The 21,863-nt window shown below is 36.3% G+C and overlaps 1 protein-coding gene across 2 annotated transcripts in view; it reads left to right on the forward strand.

Moving 5' to 3' along the window:
• The window catches only part of ASB5 (ankyrin repeat and SOCS box containing 5), a 38,692-nt gene that overhangs the window by 812 nt on the left and 16,017 nt on the right, over window positions 1-21,863 (forward strand). The window contains exons 1-4 of one of the 2 annotated variants that reach the window (XM_032187348.1): window positions 8,330-8,372; window positions 9,016-9,152; window positions 9,229-9,483; window positions 11,581-11,873. In XM_032187348.1, coding sequence (XP_032043239.1) covers window positions 11,678-11,873 — 196 coding nt within the window. In that variant the 5' untranslated portion in view covers window positions 8,330-8,372; window positions 9,016-9,152; window positions 9,229-9,483; window positions 11,581-11,677. Of the gene's footprint in view, window positions 1-8,329; window positions 8,373-9,015; window positions 9,153-9,228; window positions 9,484-11,580; window positions 11,874-21,863 lie in introns of those variants that run through there. The other variant, XM_032187347.1, reaches the window with a different exon arrangement.

The following is a 21,863-nucleotide window of genomic DNA, read 5'->3' on the forward strand; positions in this document are numbered from 1 at the left end:
GTCCTGTGCTATGGACCTGCGAGGTTATGAGTCTGAGAACCGGGAAGACGGAGGGTGTCGTCCAGGCGACATCATTTTCTCTCCCTTTCCTTCTAGTTTTGTACTGTAAGCCTAGGTGAGAAATGCTTTTGTCTTTTGGGGAGCCTGTACAACAGCATCTGTGTATTTAACTGTATGAAGTAGACCAGGCTTGATTCACACACATTCCCCAGGGTGGACAACAGGTGTCAGCAGTGGTTCACTTCTATTTCACTTCCCACCCTGCAAGTCCAGCACTATCAATGCAAGGAGTAGGCACGGGAGCTAAGATAGAGGGGTCTAAAAAGGCCTCATGGTGCCTAACGACACCGTGGGAAGAAGGTATGGGCTGCCAGGCCATTCTGGAATAGGTATATTTTATGGTGCTGTTTCCTTCCCTCCCCTGTAACTGGCCAGGAGTCAGGTTTGAGATCCAAGGAAGAAATAAAATCTTTGCAGATAAAAGTAGGGGATAGAAGGAAAAAAAAAAAAAAAGATAGTACTAATGCTGTGTGTTTCTACCCAGCTGAAATACCTGTTGCACATCTCTGTTTAGCGCTATTATTAACTTTAGGATGTGAAGGTATCTGTGAGGACGTGCTGTTGGTTTCTGTGTGTCCCATGCATTTGCCATACTGAAATCAGTTGCAGACCTAAACAGGATGGGCTCCTTAGCAGTGTGCTGATGATAAACTCTTTGCTGGTTTGCAGTTGGTAGTTCTGTGTCTTTCTCACATACCAGAAGAGCTCACGGAACACAGAGACTTGCTTGTGTAAAGGTTTTTAACTCATTATAGTTTTATGTTTTGATTTGCTATTCAAAACATAAGGTTGGGAGGTAAAGGTTTTTATCTATGGTCTAAAATGAAGTGTTACTGAAACCTTGGATAACTGTTACTGGAAAGTGGTACTTTCCACCAGGGTATTTGAAGACGTAGAAGCAAAAAGGAAATTCTTACTGCAAACTGGGAAAACTAAACATTTCAGAAGTAACATAATCTCTGCTACAATTGAAAACACAGTTCCAAATATGAACACTGTTCTTTTCTTATACCTACACACAAAGGGATTGATTGTCTTTGTTCTTGTTTCTAGTTCTTATAGTTGCAATATAGAGTTTTTCATTACAGAATCACACAGAATCTGTTAGGTGGGAAGAGACTTCCAAGATCACCTAGTCCAACCTCTGACCTAACACTAACCAGTCCTCCACTAAACCATATCACTAAGCTCTACATCTAAACGTCTTTTAAAGACCTCCAGGGGCGGTGACTCAACCACTTCTCTGGGCAGCCCATTCCAATGCTTAACAACCCTTATGGTAAACAAGTTTTTCCTAATATCCAACGTAAACCTCCCCTGGCGTAACTTTAGCCCATTCTCCCTTGTCCTACCATCAGGCACGTGGGAGAATAGACCAATCCCCACCTCACCACCACCTCCTTTAAAGTACCTGTAGAGAGTGATAAGGTTGCCTCTGAGCCTCCTCTTCTCCAGGCTAAACAACCCCAGCTTCCTCAGCTGCTCCTCGTAAGACTTGTTCTCCAGTCTCCTCACCAGCTTCGTTGCCCTTCTCTGGACACACTCCAGCACCTTGATATCCTTCCTGTAGTGAGAATAGATATTCGATATTAGAGAAATCTGTTGTTGCAGAAAACTTAGGCAATTGAGGTGGAAACTGTAGGAGTAAATTATTAAAATTTCTAAAGCATTGTTCAAGTAACCAAAGCAAGTTGAAATCAAAAGATCTAGCCGAACTCATGTAAGCTCCGTGTTCTTATGACAAATAAATATGGCTGTTGCTCATGTTGTTTTGAATGTATTTTAAGAGAACCTTTAACTAAATGTCACTTATAAGCACAGTATGCAGGGGAAGACAAATCGTGTTGCTTATGCAAGGACCAATGTATTACTCTTTCAGAACAAAGAAGCCATCTGTAGCTTTTCTGTGACTGAAATCTTGCAAAATCGAAAGAGGAGAAAAGTTTTGGAAGGATGAAGGCAGGTGTTAAGGAAGAAGAGAAGAGGTTTATTCATAATAGCTCTTTGCTTGTAAGTTAAAAATTGTTCTGTGAAAAATACGAAATCCATTCATTTTGTAAAGAATAGTGGCATCATATTAGTATCAGAAGTTAGTATCAGCTACATAAGCTGTGCAAGTCTGAATGGATCAAGTACCATAATTACTAAAACAAATGTATACAATATTGGAGAGAAGGAAATGTTTGGGAGACCATTTCCAAGATGTAATGCTGTAAGGTGGCCAGTATATCTGAGCACTGTACTAAGTTCCTGACCAGCAAAGCAACTAAGTCTTGGCAGTGCTCAGGCTGTTCTTGTTTCAAGAAATTTCTCAATTTTTCATTACAAAAGAAATGAATAAAATGCAGAGAGGGGATTGGGAGCAGATCTGAAGCTTAGAACTCTCACTTGTTTATCCCTTCGCCAGAATTTTTTCCACTTTGGAATTGTGTTCTTATGTACTCTTTGATGTATTAATCATGCGCTCTTTTTGCGTAGCATCAGCATTTCTAGAGGATTGATCCCCGTCAGCAGCTCAAGATGGTAGTCTTCTGAGAGAGAGCGGTATGCAGATAAAGATTAAAATAAATGTCATCAGATATTAGAGCAAATGTGGCCATGAGCAGCAGCCTGTGGAATTTTCATCCCTGTTGCAAAAGCCCCCTTTCAGTTAGCACCTCTTCTGACTGGGCCATTTTTACAACTGATGTGGGAAGACTGTGACTAACGGAGTAGTCTTTCTGGACTGCATCAAAGGGTTTTTGTTTCTAATCTTCTTCTCACCTCTATTTTTTTCTTTATGGATCTACAAAGTATGGAGAATTCCAGGGTAGCCAAACAAAAATTTTCACTTGCACCTACATTACTGTTCCTAGTGCTTCAGCAAGAAAATATCAGGTAATTTAAAATTTCTGATTTCAGAATGAACTTGATGTTTTATAACAGTGTCTCATTCAGTTGCACAGGGAGATGGGACCAGATATTCTTGTCTCCATAACCAACCAAGTATGTTTTGGCACCCACCACAGTTCATTTTTGGCTTCTAGCAGACTTGCTAGTGCCCATTCCATGACATATGCAGCCATGTAAGGTAAAGACCTCTCATGCATCACTGGTTTAGCTGAAGCTTTCACTCTTCAGTGTGCTTTGCATTCTGTGGCAAGAAGCATGTGTGCTACTGATCCACCTCACACTAATTTGACCTCATTCCCTAAGTCAGTTACAAGTTCTTCATCACCAAGTATTTTTATATCTCCTGTAAGAGAGCAGAGATCTCTCCAAGCAGAGATTGTCATGCCTCAGCTTGCGGAAAAGAATGTTTTGATAGCTCTGCCATGATGATATCATTTAACTGATACCAATTTTAGTGGATGGAAAAACCTTTCTGATATTAATACTAGCCATGGGAGTCAGCGTATAGTGACCCTGGACATATGCTCGTGGTATCATCTCAGCCCTACCAAGTTATGAAATTGACTTAGTAGTTTCCTTTTATTAATACCATTCATAGGCACCCGAAATATACTTTACTCAAAAAGGAGACAAATGAAGCCGCTTTTATTTAGTCTAGAAGAAAACCTGTCAAAACAAAAATTAAGAAAGTGGGTATGAAGTTAAAAGAAATTGATGATTTCACTTTTTTAGAAGCCACTTATAATAAAGAAAAAAAACAGTTAAAAGGTGAATGAAAAAAAGACCCTAGTGTAGAATAAAGTTTAATAATTATGAAAGGATTTCAAGTTGGTGACAAAAAACATTCACAACTCAGATATATCATCTCAAGCAAACTTTTCACTTTGGAGTAATCAACAATCATCTCATCTGGATGACGTAGTTTGAGGGTCTCACACATAGGTAATTAATGATATTCTATAAATCCCAAATAGTTTAGTTAAGTCCAGAAAGTATTAATTCAAACAGCTGAGGTCTGTCTAGGCCTCAAGACAGCAGAGAGGCTTTAGTTACAGTTGCAAGACTGGTCTTTTGAAATCAATCAATTGAAACAAAATTTCTGTCAACCCTATTTTTTAGATATATACTAACTCTATGTGTAATAAAAACAAATCATGGCTGTTCTAGTATTTGAATGTGTCTGGCTTGTTTATTTTTAAATAGACAGCTATTTAATAAGAATGTAACATTGTGCAGTTTAATGAAAAGATTAACTATAAAAAATGAAAAATGTCATATTCAACCACATTAATTCAGATTAATAGAGGGTGCTTGCACTGCCTACTAGAGAAATAGCAAAATTAGGTCTGTCAGGGTGGTTCAAAATATCAAACACATATTAGCTGTAGTACCTCATACCTAAGGAAGTGGGCAAATTAGTTGCAGAGGAAGCAAGCATATAGATATGGTTGGAAACGAAAACATTTGTAACAAAAACATTAACTGGAGGTTACAATCTCTGTAGCAGAATGGGTGGTGACGTGTTTTTCACTGTGATGTCCAGTAGGTTAGTTTAATGAGCAGTTAAAATTAAATTGCCACATTTTGAACTGGAGTGGCTAAATATCAATACTTCCTGTTGATTTCCAGGAATGGGCAGCTGGAGATGGTAACTTTTTAGCAAGACTCTCCCCCCCGAGGTTTAGAATTTATCTGTCAACAATCTGTGTGCGCCTGCCATCTGACATGTTTCTGGTTTTAGTAATGTCTCCAAGTATGCACACGACTTCTCTTGGAATCTTCTGCTATGGAACTCTTAACAATTGGGTTGTGGTAGCTGCCTCAACAGGACTGAAATAAATATCGTAGGACAAACTTAAAATGTTTCTTAGCAGAACTCAGATTGAATTTACTTGTAAGCAGGTCAGTTATATCTGCTTCACTTCTGTAGTGCAGATATAGACTTTACTGTCAGCAATTAGATGGAGTGGTTAAGCAGATCAAGCATGCTCATACGATAATGTTGCTGATAGCAGGGATTGTTTGATACTAGACTTGTAGTTGAAGTGGAATCTATCACCATTGTGACAAGCAGCTATCCAGTGGGTGCATAACAAAGTGATACAGCTTTAAAACTTCTATGTATTCTTTAAAAGAACTGAGACAGTAGAAAAACTGGAATTTCATAATCACTTTTTTGTGATTTTAAATATATGTGATACAGAGAAAATCTGGAATGTCGAGAGATACCAATTTATATTTAAATCCTTGAGAAGTAATTCAATTCTCAGGAAATGAAGATATGTAAGTCTGTATGTCAGAACTATTTTCCAAAGACAGGAGTAGTATTTTCAACAGGCAGGAAAGACAAACCACCTGAATAAAATCAATTTAAAGTCATTAAAAGTTATCAATAGATTAAGGAAACTTTTTATGATACTACAAAGGCAAGGTTGCATCATTCATGTGGTTCAATACTGGAAGAGCTTGATTTATATAGAACCTAAACTGTATCAGAGTACTAGTTTTAAAACAGCGGAGGAAAGAAAAAGTGTGATTGTATCCACCCGAAGGCATGAATCTGGACTTTCTTTAGCAATTCGAGAGCCAGTAAAAATAATGTTCTACAGCAAAATAAGTAGAGAAACTACATATCTAATAAAGCTTGGGACAATTTTTTTTTTTTTTTTTGTGCATTCAAGGCTTTTAAATGATCTGATATGTTTCATAGTCTCATGAGAGAAGAAAAATGATATCTAAATACATAGCCCTCTAGTGGAGTATGTGTCAGACATCAGAGCATGACTACTGAGGGAAGGGTTTTATGCTTATCCTGATTTTCCCCTTTTGCAACACATAAGATATTACTGCATGGCATTATCTGGACAAGCAGGAGACTAGAATAACTTATAAAAACTGCAAAAGTCTGAGAGAAACATAGCTCTGGATATCAATTACAACTTCACATTGCATTGTTTGTGTAGATTCTGGATAGATGTGGTATTAGGGTACATCAGGATGAAAACAAGCTGTAAAAAGGAGATGTAGGCCTTTATTTATTTTAGTGTTGCTTCAATTGGCAATACAACTCTAAGGCTTTTGTGTGGACAATCTAGCAGTGTCATGTGGTTTGAATAATTTTTAAAGATAGCAACAGGATGCAGAGAAAAAGCATTGGATCTGAGTCAAACTGACTTCTTCAGACCAAAGTTTGTGTTCTCTCACTTTTCTTCTTTTCATTCCCCCAAACTAGTAACACTAAATCTGTAGGTCCACTACCTCTTCTCTTCTCTTTCTTTCTTTACAAAGCTTGTACTACAGAGCTTCAGTTCCTGTTTGGAAGAGGACCCAGTAGCTGTTTCATGCCCTCCAATCACTCCAGTTTGTGAACTATCCATCTAGCTATCAGATAATGGTGATTTTTTGTTTTGTTTGTTTTTCTGTGCTTAAGCTTGGATGTGTAATATTATTACTAATTATTACAGATGTTCCTGAAAAGAACATTTCATATTTTTAAAGGTTTCATTGTATGTGTGTCATTTTTTGCTTTACCTTCAATGTCAACATTTTGCATGACAACACACGTGATCAAATGCCTTTTAAAAAATAGTTGCTCTATGTCTAAATTTAGTTCAGTTGCTTCAAACGGGAAGTTACAGGAAAGTAATGCTTCAGAATATATATTCAGGAGGAAACGACAACATTCAACAGCTTTAGATGAGTCAAATAAAATTTTTTAGCATTGAGGATTAACATTTCATGCATCTATTAAAATACAAGTCAGCAGGTCACTAAAGCACGTAGTATTTCTTACTGAATTAGACATTGTTTAGTAGCTCTAGCTTCTCAGCATTTTTGAGTCTTTTGTCAACGGTCACATCAAAAACTTAGTAAAAGAACTAGTGACTTCTTTCTAATTTTATTTTGAACTAAGTTTTGAGGTTGTTGTTTTTGAAGTTTCTACTGGTGGGTTATATATACTGTATAAAATAATGCAATCTTCAAAGCATCTAAGTGTTTTCCATTCCTCTCCCTGGCATCCTATTTCATTAAATTATATTTTGTTATATTTGATATAAACCAAAAGTTTCAAAACCAGTATGACTATCTGGTATATTCTTAGTTGGAGCTCTTATATATGTGTATAGAGAGAGAAAGACATGCAGACAGAGTGTCATACAAGTAACTCCTTATGCTGTATTGCATATTTCATCTTCAAAAAAAAATAATAAAAAAATACTTGCTTTCAGATATTTAGATGCATTTCGAAAATACTGAAGTCTGTTAATAATTTGTTTATAATTACACTTCTACAGCATACATTAATCTAACTTAAAGATACTGCTTTAAAAGATTTAATGAGAAGTGTATTTTCCAGAAGTAAATACACAGGATATGCTATGAAGAAATTGTATTCCTAAGCGTTTATTGTGTCTTTGGTATTTAAAGATGCCTTCAAAAACTAAATATTACATCAGTTATGTTATTTTTCTTAACTTACTGAAAATCAAGCACACCACTCTTCTAAGTATTGAGAATTCCCAAAATAATGCAGAGTTCATTATTGTGGTTATGTAATGAATTGTAGAAAACAGAGCATACATTTTTCCTAAAAGTTACTTGCTTGGATTGTGGGTAAATTGCATTAAATTTCCTCAACACTTTAAATTATCATATGCTGTTGCTGGAATGTTTTCTTTCTGCTTTTGGCCACTACTCAGTAATATATTAAAGGGCAGGCTACTTTGTCTGGCATTGTCTGGCATTGTCTGGCATTCTATTAATCTCAGGACTACAGCTTGACATTAACCACTTTTACTGCCATTATAAATGGCAATACTTCTAACTTTAATAGTCAGAAGTATGTTCGTTAGAAATGATAACACAGCAAGCTACATTAAAAAGAAATACAAGACCATGAAGTCCAGCATCTGAAAGATTTTACATGGATTTAAAATTAAAATGCTAGTTAATTGCTAGAAAACAGGAAAGTACACAGGATGAATGATTATGTTATACTTGTTTTATTTGCTGAGAATATGCTAGCATGCCAAGCAAGGAAGATCCTTGTCTGTGACGGCTCTTACACAAAATAAAAATTTTAATACTGTTTGTTTGCAGTGTAATTCAGTGTAATTTGGTCCCATTTCTTTGTCTGCTGTGATAAACCCATAAATGTTAGAATAATTTACACATCCCTTATGATGTAATCATGAAATCAGTGATCGTTCAGAAGTATTTCATTCTGTTTAGGTTTGTTATCCAAATTTTGTATTAAAAGAAAAATTAAGTACCTAATTAGCTTTAGTATTGCTTTCACTGTAATATTTGATTGTTTTGTTTACAGCAATGAAGTAACCTTCAGAATCCTGCTACTAAGTAGTCCTACTAAACCCATTTTCCAAGTGAGGAAGTGAGGCACAGAGAAATTTCATTTTCAGGTGTCAAAATTATACACTAAATATGAATGTCCAGATTAAATCACTGTTGTTTTCAAATGCTTTTATATTTTTATAATGTATATTTGTTGCATATTGATGATGCATCTCTATTTGGAAGCTATCTGTATTCTGCACTGCTGCAGATCAGACTCCAATTGCTCCACATTGCCATGCAATAGAACATTTACAGGCCATTTTTCTCTGCTCTCGCATAGCATCATTGTTAATTCCTTACTTGTGCTTCTACTTTCTGATTTCTGTTCCAACATCCATAGCTTTCCATTCCTGTTCACCCAGTCTGCATCGGCTTGTTCTCAGCTATTTTGTGTTCAAGTCTCAGTATTCACATTGTTGATTCCTTCAAAATGCCACATGAATGCTAACATCTAAACTGTTGTTCTGTTTTCATAACTGCATGCCTGGAAGCATGAGTTTGCCAACAAGCTATAAATGGCAATTTCTGGTGAGCTTTAGAAGCCTTAGACTAGGGTAAACTCAGTTCTGTGCAGTTGCAGTGTTTCCAGTAAAGCTAGAAATATGAGAGAGTTATAGAGAAAGTAGAAGTATTATTAGGAGAGTAATTTTGCAAGCTTCTTTGTATGTGTGAACTGAAATTCTCAAAACTTATTATTACTTTTGTCAGTATATAGTTTACTGCCGTGGAAGGAAATTTATGAGAGGACGGAAGATAAGCTTTGATACAGGACTAATTCTCCTGCTCGATTTTTGTGCTGTTTCTAAAAGCAGAAGATGTACAGATCAATGGGGATTTTCTGAAAGGTTAGTTACAAAATATTACGTGAATCTGCAACCTTATTTTGAGAAGGCTCTTACTGTTTTTGTTGATGCTTTACAGAAAAATTCAACCTGAAGAAGACACCTAAGAAATTTCTCTGTTCAGTGATTTGTCTACATCAGTTGTAAGAAGTAGGAAACACGATTGTAAGGGGAAGATTAACTCTGAGTGCTGCTGTTAACTCCATCTGTTATTTATAGTAATTGCTATTTGGATTTTCACGTCTACGAAGAAATGCTGCTTTGTTAATTAATGAAACATGGGAGAAGTCCAGATGAGAAAGAACACTTACTGGATGACACAATATGCAGTCAGGTAAAGCAAACAAACAAACAAACAAAAACAAAAAACATTGTAAAGAAAATAAAGATTTCCTATGAGATAATTGATTCTTCCTTATTCTGCATTGTAAATTTGCAAAAACAAGTACTTCAGGTGGCTTGGGAATTCTGATCGAGTTAGGCTCAGTAATACACATAGAAATATGGAAGTCTGAAATTCCAATACTGGGTATGTTACTAAGGAAAATACCATTTCTATTAATGATTGAAACGGAAATTGGCAGTGCTACCTCAGAACATAATGCCTATTTATCCTTATGGAAAACATGACACCACAATTCAGTGTCAGATAACAATGTGCCAAATATAAAAAGGGATTTTCATTTGGTATTTTAAGTACTCACTTCTACTTCTAACTATGGTATGAGGAGAGCAGTTCCTATTCTAGCTAGATGAGAAAATGTCTATAAACAAAATGTAAGAGAAAACATATATATTTTTTCACAGACTAATATAGTTTACAGTGTAAACTACCTTTTTATTTCCTTTTCTAGTTACTATTTTGACTTCTGCATAGATTTTTTTTTTTTTTCAAGAAAAAACTGAATGTTTGCCTCTCTCAAGATAAGCACAGTCTAGTTCCTGTCTGCTAAAAATCCTGGTACTTATTTATAAGCACACTTTATTTTCTTTTCTTTTCTTTTATCATTGTCTTTTCTTCACTTGAAAGTTTTATTTGAATGTAATTTTCAGAAAACATTACAGTTTCTTACTGTAATTACTCCTGGAGCCAGGTGATAAGAGTGTGGTTTTTTTTTTTTTGTTTTGTTTTTTCCTTCTTTTCCTTTAGCAATATGATTTTGTATAATATTGTTAATGTCTGCTATGCTATTCATTAAAGGCAGGGGGATCTTTGGATGCACAGTGGGATCGTACCCACTGTTCCTCATGGACAGTTGCCAACATTCTAAAATGTGTTTGTTTGTTGTTGTTTTTTTGACTATCAGACAAGAGAATCCAGAGTAGAATAGAAACCGTGTTTCACTTTAAGATTACAGAGTTTTTTAAGAGTATTTTTAGTTATAATGACACTATTTCTTTTTTATTTAATAAGAAGTATAATGGAATTAAAATAGGACCCTCACCTGTGCTGCCACAATTATTTTAGGGCCACAGCTTACTTAGAAATCTAGTTCTGTTCTGTGGCTCCTCAGTTTGTGTCATGTTGTGACACCGTAATTTACTCATTAGTAATTACTCACACTAATGGAACAATTTGTGTGTGACTTCTGATAACTATGAGTAATCAGCTTATGGTATATAAGCAAATTAATTCTTAAAAAATCTGAGGAACTTTGATTGCCCTTTCTAAAACTGGCCAAGAAAAAAACCTGCCATATCATTAGCTTAAAATAATATGATACAGCACAACGAAATATGTATCATAAGCACTAGAAATTTTCCATGCTGTATATTTACTACTGCCTTTATTTAAAATGTTCTGAGATCTTATTTATAAGCACATGTTAGAGTTTGATTCTTACCTGCTCTGAGTACTGTGTCGTGGTTTTGTTTTTTTTTTTTTCATAATGCTATAAGCCATGCATACTAGCTATTTTATTCAGCCTGAACAAAATAACAAGAGGCTGTCAAAATTGGTCTATTTTAAAATCTATGTATCTTTATTAATGTGTATTTCAAGTATTTACTGATGTGATTCTCTTTTTTTTTTAAAGAGAAATGTTAGCTAAACACAAAATGAATTAACATAAAAGAGCACTTGTACTTAAGCAGAACTTATTTTAGCAGAAACTGACTTATTTACCTGAGTTAGCTGTTTTAGTACATGAAATTGTAGGTTATAATAATAATACTTTTGATAGTGTCTTTTTAAACGTGTATAAACAGAATAAATAAATGAATTAGAAATGCAGAATCTGGAATTAAACAGACCTTTTAAGTGGAACAAGTACAATCCAGGCTCTTGCAACTTGTGTCTGTTATATTCCGTCCCACTTGAATATCACCAGGCCAGCAGGAGTGGTAGTGAACTCAATACTATGTACAGTATAAATAATCCTCATATTTTGAGCAGCAAGCATCATGACCAGCTGATATTTTCTTTCCTCAGCACCAGTTGTTCCCAAGAGTGCGTAGCTGGAGCCATATGATCTTATCAACACATTTGAGAGCCCTACCCAAACACTGAGAGAGATTTTGCTGCAGCAATGACTGTCATAGAAGAAAGTCGCCCTTTTGCCCAGCAGCTATCCAATGTCTACTTTACTATACTTTCCCTTTTTTGTTTTAAACTTTTTGTGAAGATCAGCCTTGCTATACTCAGTCACTTCTACATTGTGAAAGGGAACCGCAAGGAAGCAGCAAGGATAGCTGCTGAATTTTATGGAGTTCCTCAAGGACAAGGTATATTTGTATTTACAATCTTATCACTAAAGTTTGTGTTCTTTGTTGCTGTGTGGGTTTTAAGCATTATTATTTATTTATTTATTATTTTCAGGCAATTACTTATCTGCTAGCCTTTTTATATTCAGTTTGTCAAATGATATGTAGGAGGAAGGCTTTTTCTATAGTTGTCTGTTATTTTTAAGAAAATTCTTAAGGAACACTGTTAGATTCTTTAAGCAAATTATTATTAGTAGTAGAAGTATGTTTTTGCATATTAATATTAAGTTCAGAATAAAACTGAAGTATTACAATCAATGTCCTGTTAGGAGAGAGGCCTGTGCCTAAGGCTGCCAAACACTTTCTAGTTTAAGACATTTTTCTTCCCCAGTTGCTTCTAAGGTTGCTCCCACTTTAGCCACACGTGGGTGAAATTTTCCACACTTGGCATATTATTATTTTGCAACACTCTAGTGAAACTAGTCTAGATAGTTCTGAGAATTATTTCTTGATTAGGTTAAAGTTATCATATAATTTATTTGAATCATAGAATCATAGAATAGTTTGGGTTGGAAGGGACCTTGGAGATCACCTAATTCTACCTCTCCCTGCCTGGACATCTCTGACTAGACCAGGTTTCTCAAAGCCCCATCCAACCTGTCCTTGAACGCATGGAGGGATGGGGAAGATAACAGTCCTTTCTGTACCTTGAATGAGCATCCTGGAATGCATCAGAAAACCTTACTGTCTGTCAGGGTGAGCTTTTGGGCATCTGTGTGAAAACCACATTTTACTGGGTTGAAAGCTCTTTTGAAAATTCCGTTTTCCTGTTTGCTCAGGCAGAACTTTGGAAGAACTGGGCATTACTGTTGCCACAAGCTCATCTCTGGTGAGCCAGTACCATTTTCATACAATACTTTTTATTGGCCACAGAAGACAGAAATCTCTTTTCTTAACTGACTGAGCCGTGCTTTTGTTCAGCATGGGATCCCTGCTGCTTCACTTGTCTTTGATTGCTCCTTGTGTTCTGAGATGACTGAAAGTTTGAGTTTGGTAATGAAACAGGAAGACTTGTCTTGTTTTTTATCACATTAATCGTTCATCTCTAGGTAACATGAGTTACCTTAGAAATAATTTGAGTTAAATGTGAAGGGGAAAATTAGAAAAAACTAGCTTGCTTTGCAGAACATTTACTTGAGGTGTATTTATATCATGTCTTCTTTGTGTGATTTAGAGAAAGTTCTGAAACCCAGGGTTTTTACATCTGAGTATATTAATCAGATCATTTGAACTACTACGTATGTGTGCTTGTGTGTGAATATATGTATAGCTGTATGTGTGGGTGTATGTATGTACATGTGTTCACTAGAGCAGGTTGGAAAGGACTGACCATCTGTCCCACTGGCAAAAATACTCACAGAGTACATGGTACGTAGCCCTTGCTTTAAATCAAGAAGAACTTTTTGTCAGAAACTTCCTTTTAGCTCTAAGGCAGATCAGTTTGTGAAGACAGACACAAAATCTGAGTAAGGAAGGAAAAGACTGGGGGAAAAATAAAGGGAAAGGAATAAAATGCATCAAGATGAAAAGCAAAATAGTCTTCCCTATGTCATCTTTTGAATCCAGGTCAGTCATCAGATGTCTGAGCTATTATAACCAAATAAATGTATGTTTGGCCTTCTGGTAGTCAGCCCATACAAAAGACGAAAATCTGTCACTCTTGCAGGTTGCTGTTTTGCTCAGGTAGCAGACATTTATATTGATTTTAAAATCTCACACATACTGTGGAGTTTCTGTTTTTCTGTTTGGTTTATTACAAAACAAGCAAACAAGGAACAGTTAATGCAAATATTTTGTGTGTAAACTGTATTTTTCACTGTCCAACCTGCAGTGTTTGTGTCTAGTTTTGGAACAGTTCTAAGCAAGTGTTTAGCTAATGTTTCATAATCTACAAATTCAGCCATTTGTCATGATTAACAGGATTGGTCCTTGCTCTCTGAGATGCTAATAAGACTCTTCAAAATCATGATTTTATCTTACTCTGTCTACATCTTTGCTCTGTGTTTGTAGAAGGGGGTATGATATTGTCTTAGCTCACACCATGTTGTGGCATTTGGTTTTTTATGTTTGTGAAGTACAGTATGGAGATACCTTAATAGAGTTTATAAAATACAGTGAACAAAATGTCCTGTTCAAACTAATATCTGGAAGATGTTCAATAAGTCATGTGAAGCCACAGCTTGAACCATTAAATAATAAAATTAAATACTGAATATCTACCTGATTACCAATCCTGTTATGTGTTTTTTATTAAGCAACAGATAAGTCTCAGCAGGAAACCTGCCCACAAAAAAAAAAAAAATAGCCTATCATTGCCTAATTGAAGTTTATAGTATCTTAGGAGTAGCTCCTATTAGAGGAAACGTTAGTTTTCATTTTCTAGTTTTAACTTGATTATATTACTCTTAAAATTCTGCTAACGCTCGTATTTTCAGTTTGCTTGTAATATTACAAAATTACTTTTTGCTGTTATAAAGGCTAGCTAGGATAGAGTGTTATAATTTTGAAGAAAAGAGCCTTTGGAAATGTGCTACTAGCCACAGGAATTATTCCATACTTAGCAAATTGAGTTTTTGAGTTAAAATAAGCCATGCTTTTTACAAAGCTTTAATAATTGAGGACATTTTAGGTACTGAGCACTAGTACTTCATGGAACTAATTTTATCATACTGAAGGTGTATGGGTCAATACAGGATTTGAGCCCTAGGAACCACACGTTTCTTGGCTGACTGCCTTAGTTTTGTGACTTTTTCTTCGTTGAACACAAGCAGACAGCTTTACCTGTATCATCTGCCTGTTGCAGTCTTGTTGCTAGATAGAAGTGAAACAGATCATGTTTTCTTCCTTCAGATTTCAGAAATATCTTCTCTCTTGTTTTCTCTGCGGTCTACTGTGTTAAATTTATCCTTTAGATCTCACATGTATGTGAACAGCTGGATTGGGACAACGCCCATAATTAATTTTAAATTATTATAGGGTGTATGTGGCATTGAAATATAAGAACTAGGTCAGTGTCCAGCATCAGATAAGACCAGAAACGTGTGTATAAAATCTCTACTAATTATAAATCACATAGTTTGTTTATGAAGATGAAGTATGAGTAAAACTTTTTTTCTGTACAGCTAAAAGGCACCTTGAGAGGTAATTTCAACCCTCAAGTACCAAATATAAAAGGGTCGCTTGTTAAATATTTGTTTAACCTTTTTCTAAAATGCTCAGTAATAGTGATTTCTGCAGTGTCCTTATGCAACTGATGCCAATTTTTACTGTTTCTCATCACTAGAATGCTTCCCACTTAACCTGAGATCTACATAAGTCTTATATAATGAATGATTTTATCAGTTTTTCTCCAAGTATGAAATTTAAAGACTACTAGCATGCATGTTCCCACCTCTGTAGTTTTTGTCTTTTCTAGAACAAAGGATTTCACTTGGTCTGTTAAATCTTGTTTTCTAGACCTGGAATTACTGTAGTTGCCTTGTCTGGACTTGTGCCAGTGCATATACAGTTCACAGACATCTTTATTCACATCTAATTTCTCATGTTAAACGGAGCGCTCCAGCTGACACTTTATGGGTGTACCCAGTGGAACTATTGGTTGTACAAAAGTGGGACACATATCACGTGCCGTATATGTGATACCCTATGTAATACCTCCTGCGGTGATGCTTTTTTTTCCCAACAATATAGTGTTATGGATTGTAGCCAACTATAAACCGCATGTTAAAACAGTGTCACTGTATTATGCATTTGCTTCTTCCCCTTTAAGTATAATACTTGCCTTCAGCTAACTTCATGCAATTTCTCCATTTTACTCAAATCTATTTTTAACTGCTTCCCTCTGAGCAGTTACAGCACCTGCAGTTCAGTGTCATCCACAGATTTTAGAAAAAATAAACATAATAGTCTATCATCAGTATTTGCAGTATTAAAACACTGAATAGCACCAAATGCAGGACAGAACGATGCAGTCTTTTACATTTGTTTAAAGTGGATTAAACACTATGTCTTAATAAACTCTCTATTTTTTTTTTTTTCCTCTGGTGAAGTCAGTGGTATTACTAGCATAAAAGACTTAAATGAAAAAGGCATCCACTCTATTGTAAAGGTCCAATTTACTGGATTATTTTACTGGATCAGTTACTTTGGCACTGATCTTGTAAACACTTACTCGTATACACATACTTGCCCCATTGAATTGAAAGGGACTGATTAGTTATTTAGAGCTAAGTGCTTTGCAATCAGGCACTTATAGCTGTGCTATAAATAGATTATGATACCTAGCTTTTCTGTCTATCTAGCTTTTATGTTTACCTAGCTTTTGTGTTAAAGTGAATATGTATTTATTAATTATTCTATAAAAATAATTTTATTAATTTATTTTATGGGAAATGTCAAAGCACATGTATGTTTATTCAGTTTTAAAGTTCTGTGCCCTATAAACCGACCTACAAAAATGAACTTACTTGCAGATTAATTTGGGGTATAATTAGCTCCTTAATAGGCTATCTGCAGTGACAGTGACCTGCACAGTATGATTAATTCTCTTGCAGTATTTCCGGATCTGTGAAGAGTTAATAACAGGCTTTTGTACATCTGTTGCTTGACAGAAACCCAAAGATCAAAGCAACCTTTAGGCTCTTCCTACTACACCAATCAGCTGGTCATACCATGAAAGTACTCTATATAAGTGCTGAGTTAGAGATTGAGCTGATTTTTATAATTCCTTTGCTTTAGGATGAGGTAGTAGCCTGTGGTTTCAAAGTACGTGCATAAAATCTTCAGACATAACTAATTGTTAGATGTTTTGGGGACCATAAGACATAAACTCTACTGGGAAATACTGCTGAGAGCTTGGCTTATATGGAAGAGTCCATACATGATTAATATAGATAATATAATAGAAGTTGGAGTTATAATTCCCATTCATAAAACTGTGTAAGGCAAAATAATTCTGTTTTCATAGAATCACAGGATGGTTTGGGTTGGAAGGGACCTTAGAGCCCACCCAGTTCCAACCCCCTGCCACGGGTGGGGATACCTCCCACCAGGTCAGGTTGCCCAAAGCCCCATCCAGCCTGGCTTTGAACACCTCCAGGGATGGGGCATCAACAGCTTCTCTGGGTACCTTGTGCCAGTGCCTCACCACCCTCTGAGTAAATAATTTCTTCCAAATATCTAAACAAAACCTACCCACTTTTAGTTTAAAGCCACTGTCCTTTGCCCCATCACTCCACTCCCTGACAGAGTCCCTCCCCAGCTTTCATGTAGGCCCCCTTTAGGTACTGAAAGGCCACACTAAGGTCTACCCAGAGCCTTCTCTTCTCTAGGCTGGAATTAATTTTATCAAAATTAAAACTGATATTCAGTAGCTGTCAAAGTGCTTTTAGCTGCAAGCAGAAAGTGTTCAGAGGAACCTTCTTTTAAAATAATAACTTGGCAGAAGTTAATGTAAGCAACAAACAACTAATCATGCACTTAGAAAGGTATGTGGGGTATGTACAGTAGTTAAGTACTTCTGACAACATGAAATGTTTATTCTTTAATATCCTATTTTTAATTAAGTCAACTTGGCAAAAATCTTCATAGACTATCACTTTATGCATAACTATACTATTTTTAAGTTGTATTTGAAAATTACTTGAAAGCAGAATTTGTATTTGTAGTGTTTGTGTACAGTTTCTCAAAGCTATACTATTTTTGTAGAACTGGAGAGGTGAACATGCTCTTGTTTCTTATAGGTTAAAAAAATAAAAGTCTACTCCTGATACTCTTGGAGTATCTGGAATATCTCAGAACATGGCAAGTTTTAAGCTACCCTTCTCTGCTTTATCTGCCATGGCCATGCATGGTAGAAATGCCCAGTACATTAGTTATTCCTAGTTATCCTAAATTAAGCCAATGGCTAGGATTATGCCATTTAAGACTGGAGTCCCCATCTCCTTTCAAGATTATGAGACTAGTAAATAGTATTAAGTCTGCTGTTCCCTGCTTTTTCTTGTACATTGAGCACTGTTTGGGAAGACCCGAGCAACCAGGTTCATTAAATACAACTTGGAAATTGGAAATAATGCTATGTTACACTGTTAGAGATCCACTATGTGGAAAGCTTGATTTTTGAACTGTAGCAAATGATTAGAGAAGAGTTTTCCTATTATTCTACTCTAACAAGTTGCAATTGATAATGTCACTCAGCAACAGTTGTTAGGTAGGGAAGATAGGCACGAGGCATTTTCTCAACTTGCATTCCACAGAGATCACAGTTCTATTAATAAAAGCAGTATAAGACCTCTAATAGCTTCCTGGACACAATAGAGATTCATTTAGTAATGATAGGAATATTGTATGGCATACCTATTCACCATAGCACTCAGTGTAAGGCGCCACATTTAGCATTTGTTTTTCATATGCAGCACGTAAGCTAATGGTGTAAAAATGTTTAAGATAGTGAGAATGTTCTTTTTGAAAAGTTCAGAAGGGAGTTTTTTTGATGGAGCTTGTCATCCCCTCTTACATGCGGAATAACTTTGCCTAGTATGACAAATAACGGCCAAGGAAGAGTCTTGAGTAAATCTCAAGATTCTAGACACTTGCTTAGAGTGGAGCAAATCACACCAACATCTACAAGACACCAGAACCATTCTCCCCTGAAGAACATAATTTTGATACCTTAAAGGCATTTTGGTGAAGGCTATGTGATGCAACTAGACTGGCATGGAAATTCATGCAACCGGAGCTCTGACCTGTCTGTAGTAGCAAAAACTAAACACAACTGTTGGCAAGCATTGGCTCTTTCCCCACCTTAAAGAAAATCTCTGAGGCTACAGAAGGTTCCAGTGAATGTATCTGCTGGGGCCTGTTTTCATGCTTGCTTCCCTGAAGGGAAGTGAGTTATCCTATCATGTAGGTTCCTTTGTGTTTTATTTTATTCCTGTCTGTATTTGTACATTAGGACCTCCTTGGGAAGACCATCACTGCAGGCTGTATATTACGATCAGTATCTTTCATGTGTGCTTCCTTAATATGTGTCTTTTCTGAAGGTGGACTTTAACTTGTCACCATCACAGATCCTATTGACATGCTTGATTTGCGTACATGTTCACATGGAAATTCCCTTCATCAATTGATTTATTTTTCTGGGTGAGATGAATAATAAGATGAATAACAAGTACAAACAAAACTGTTTGAACTCTGTTGTAGCTTAAAACCTACAGTTTTAAAGGTGCACAGCAATAAAATGAAAATATAATCCTGGAGCAAATGATAGAGGAATCTACCTGCAAGGCCTTGCAGGCAACTATTCAAAAAACAAAGCCATGAGGAAGATCCTGAACTGGGTTAGGGCAAGCTCAAATGCACCACCTGTATTTGCTTTTTTTTTTTTTTTTTTTACAGCAGCAGCATGGCATAGGCATCATGGGGATACCAAAATAGCATAGCTCCCTGAAGGCGATGTTCCTTCCCGCACCCATAGACTTGTTATGGCCAGAGTTCTGCTATTCACACTCTTCTCTTGTTCTCAAACATTTGCAATGCAAGCAAGCAGTGAGTGAACTTCTGCCAGGGTTGGATGATGATGGCTTTGGGGGAATGCATTACGTGCCTAAGTACTGAGCTCTGTTCATGATTGCAGCAATGCTGCCTGGCTGGTCATAAATCCATTATGGCATGCTCCATCTGTTGCACTAGAGGATGTTACTTTTCGCTATGTCTAGAGCCTTTCTGGCAATAGATCTCATCTCACTCTTTAAGGCTCTCATGTTAATTGTCTGAAGATTCAATCTGGGGTGTGCTGTACCATTCCCACGTGAACTACTGGTCTCATGCCTTGGCCCTTTATGCTCTCTGTCAATATCCGAAGCCCAGGTTTGTTTTGGATTTCCAGCTAACAGAGAGTTAGAATACTGTAAAATGGAGTCTGTAGTAGGATTGTTGGTTTTCTTTATAGTGGCATAGAAAACTAGCCATCTCTGGTTAAATAAATAGAACCATTTAAGCATTATCTACATACATATATCTGCTGGCATTGTCAAGATGTGGAGGACAGAGAACTGGTTGGGGACACCTGGGTAATGCCTAAGCTTCTGCTTGACTGCTAATTATATCATTGAATTGGCCATGAAATACGCAAGTACATGCAAGCATCTTTTTTTTGTTGTTGTTAAGGGGGTTCTAGTCCTTTCCTGTCCTGCTGCTGCCAGTTTCTAGTCCTGTTCCAGGATATAACATGGTAGTCTCCATGCAGTCACTGACTGATAATACTGACCAAAAAGGTAGAGTGACCAATTCTAAAAGTACAAAACACTTTGGGAAGCTAAATGGCACATTAGTTGGCTTACTTCAGGAGTATGGCATACAAAAAAACACCAATCTGTGACATATGAAAATAGTGCAATTTTGTCCAATCCTTCTTAAGATAAATTAATGTTATTGGAATTCAGACTATACTGCATTGGGCTTCATCATGCTTTATCATGTGTTGAAAGGATTCTTCTTTTTTTTTTTTTTTTTGGTTGTTTTTTTTAAGCATCTTTTTGTATGTTATCGTAGTTGCCTCTGCATGGCCTTACGAATAGCCTTGAAAATAGAGTGAATTCCCAATGGAATTTGCCCCTGTAAACTCAGAGCTGTTGTTGCTGACACAAAAAATGTTTGAAACTGTACTGATTTTATTTTAAATAAAAATCTGGATAAAAACATCGTGGAAGAAAATAGCTTTGAAGTTTCCTCTAACAGTTCGCCTATTGGGATATAAAAGCACTAATTATAAGTCAACTACAACGTAGTGGTTTACTCAAAGCCTGTCAGTTAAATTAAGTCAGAATTCCAAACTCATCAGTAAAATCCTCCATTTTCCATTTTTTGTAACTGTAGTGTCTGCCCCTTCCTCTTGTAGTTTTTCAGATGGTTAGCTGCATTGCTCCCATGGGTACATGAATATACGAATGGACATATACATAACATGAATACTATCCATAATTAGTTGTGTACCAGGGCAGCAAAATAGTGGTCTATGATATTTTCTCCATACATAGGTGTCTACTTAGATTTATGTTACAGGTTTTGTAATGGATTTTGGAAATGTTTGTCTTCAATAGCAAAAAAGTAATAATAATAAAAAAAAAATCTGAAGAACATAATCTAGGTACCAAACCCAAGTAATTTCAAGTAGTAGTGGCTTTATTACTTAATGAGGTTGAGAGAAAACTGATGCTCATTTTAAAGTTGATGCACACAGTGCATGGATGGCTGACTTGAGCAAGATCACATAGCAATTCCATGTAAGGGGTGGAAATGAAATACCTGGTTCTTCAGTCTTACCACACGGTTTTAAGTATATGTCCATCTTTTCTTCATATCAACATCACAGTTATATTTTTAATACATTTTTAGTTGATTCTGATGTTGGTCTAGCTTTCACTTCAAAGAAAAAAAAAAAAAACAAACACTATTTACGTACAGTTTTGATATGACTTTTGCCCAGAATATGAAGAGCTTTGCCCACTTTAAAGAAACAGCACGAAGAAACAGCATACATTTTTACTGTGCTTTGATGTCCTTCAAAGTGTTCCAACTATGTTGGAATGGCAAGTGTCTATGGAATAGAGATATTTTTGAAGCTGGCAGATTTTTGGGGTAGTCTACCTTCATTGATAGCTTATTGCTTCTTATGCAGTTTTGTAGAGGAGAATGAGCAGGTGCTGCTGACTCACCAGGGAGTCTTCTCTGAAGCCATGAAAGCTTTCTGTGTATGTGGTGTTTTTCTTGCTACTGCGTGGTCACACCTGTGTGGATGGTGAGAATAATAACGTGTGGGTTGGAATATCTGTGGGAAGCAAGCAGTATGACCTACGTCCATGTTGTTTGTGGCACTCCACTTGAAGGACCCAGCTTCACTGTCAGCTGACAACTTCACCCACTCCTACAGAAACATGTAGGTCTTGTCTTCCC

This window comes from Aythya fuligula, chromosome 4 (assembly GCF_009819795.1).
Source record: "Aythya fuligula isolate bAytFul2 chromosome 4, bAytFul2.pri, whole genome shotgun sequence".
NCBI lineage: Eukaryota > Metazoa > Chordata > Aves > Anseriformes > Anatidae > Aythya > Aythya fuligula.